General features: G+C 53.4%; 1 protein-coding gene across 4 annotated transcripts in view; it reads left to right on the plus strand.

Moving 5' to 3' along the window:
* The window catches only part of LOC103360430 (estrogen-related receptor gamma-like), a 39,436-nt gene extending 37,986 nt beyond the window's left edge, over positions 1-1,450 (plus strand). For all 4 annotated transcript variants that reach the window (XM_008286177.1, XM_008286178.1, XM_008286180.1 and 1 more), the window contains one exon: positions 1-1,450. This exon is cut by the window's left edge and continues 1 nt beyond it. In XM_008286177.1, coding sequence (XP_008284399.1) covers positions 1-231 — 231 coding nt within the window. In that variant the 3' untranslated portion in view covers positions 232-1,450.
* Positions 1,451-1,666: the final 216 nt, after the last annotated feature.

Consider the following 1,666-nt stretch of genomic DNA (forward strand, 5'->3'; position numbering starts at 1 on the left):
GAGGACTCGGAGGCGGTCCAGCGGCTGCAGGACGTCCTCCACGGCGCCCTGCAGGACTACGAGGCCGCCCACCACCCGGAGGATCCCCGGCGGGCGGGAAAGATGATCATGACGCTGCCTCTGCTCCGGCAGACGGCGGCCCGAGCCGTGCAGCACTTCTGCAGCATCAAACAGGACGGCCGCGTGCCGATGCACAAACTGTTCCTGGAACTGCTCGAGGCCAAAGCCTGACCCGGGGGGGCGGGGCTTCGGACGGGGGAGGCGGCGAGGGATAACGGGTAAATGGTGGAGGCTCGCACCGCGCATTCGTCCATTTCAGCTTGCATTTGACAGGAAAGTCTCCAATCTGCAGTCGGCCGGGACGCTTTCAGAGCCGAAGGAGTCGAGCGTCCCGACGGCGGCGGCGAGTCACCGCGGCGACCTGCAGACGGACGGCGAAGACGAAGACTCGCCGTCCAGAGACGTTTCCGTTCACGCCAAACGTAGAGCTTCTTGTCTCCAAACACCACCTGATACTTGAAGATCCTCCTGGATTGTTTTATTCATGCTGACGCCTGTAAAAATCTGCATTCTCGTGCGTTTAGAGGAAGCGTTTATGATTTGGTTTGTTTTGTAGAGATAAAGTCGTACAGTTAGTCCGCCAAAGACTCATGTTATCAATAATACCAGCAAACGTCCACAGTAATAATAATAATATAAACGGTAGTGATACGACGTGGCCTGTAAGACTTTCACGTAAACCTGCATCTCTGCTCTGCTGTGTGTCGCAAATATATCTATCCGTCTGCTGAGGGGAAGCGCTTCGGTTTGAGTCGACGACTTCAGGGAAGGAGAAGTGGTATTTATTCAGCTCTGTTCTGTTCTCTTTGTTTTCCCGACGTGGCATTAACGAGCAGCAGCGGTGGTTTTTTAACGATTTTTAACGTGTAAGATAATTTTTTTACCAGCTTCTCTGCTCCAGCACTGATCCTATCGATAGCATATCATGAGGCTGAGGACGACCTGTGGAGTCTGTAGCTAGAACCCTAACCTCTGTGCAACGGCTGCCGTACTGTATAACCGGACTAGGGAGGCGCTTGATGTCTTTTCTATGGTAGAAACTTGTGCACTACTCTTTCCTTTTAGCCATACTGTTTGCGGGGGAATCGGTGATCTGTTAGCGTGTTTCGTGTGAAGTTTTTTTTCTTTCCTCTGGTTTTTTCCCGCGGCGACGGGACGAAGCAGGAACCTCAGAACGACGGCTCCTTATGTAACTCCAGGTACTGTGACTCTGTAGCGTATTTCTGTGACGAGGTGATCAGATGTAGCAGCGACACGGCGCTCTGGGTCGATGTCACGTATGATTTGCTGTATATAAACCGACGCGCTCCGTCTGGGCGAGCGGCGTCGCGCTGATTTCATTCTCAGGTGGATTTTTGGGCAATAAAGATGATCCCCTTAATGCAAACGCTCCCGTTGTTCCTGCGTGTGGTCTTCATTAAGACGAGCCGCCGTCTCCCGGCCGGGCCCGTCTGAGCCCAGTTGGACGGAGGTTTATAATTAACGGCGGTAATGTGATGAAGTCTAGCGGAGGCCCCGGAGAGCGCCGCTCATCGAGGCTGACGGAGGCACAAGACTCATCGCTGCATCATGAGCTCTGGTGTATTTATAGTCGTGTCATACACGT

This window comes from Stegastes partitus, unplaced genomic scaffold (genome assembly GCF_000690725.1).
Source record: "Stegastes partitus isolate 25-593 unplaced genomic scaffold, Stegastes_partitus-1.0.2 Scaffold439, whole genome shotgun sequence".
NCBI classification, from domain to species: domain Eukaryota; kingdom Metazoa; phylum Chordata; class Actinopteri; family Pomacentridae; genus Stegastes; species Stegastes partitus.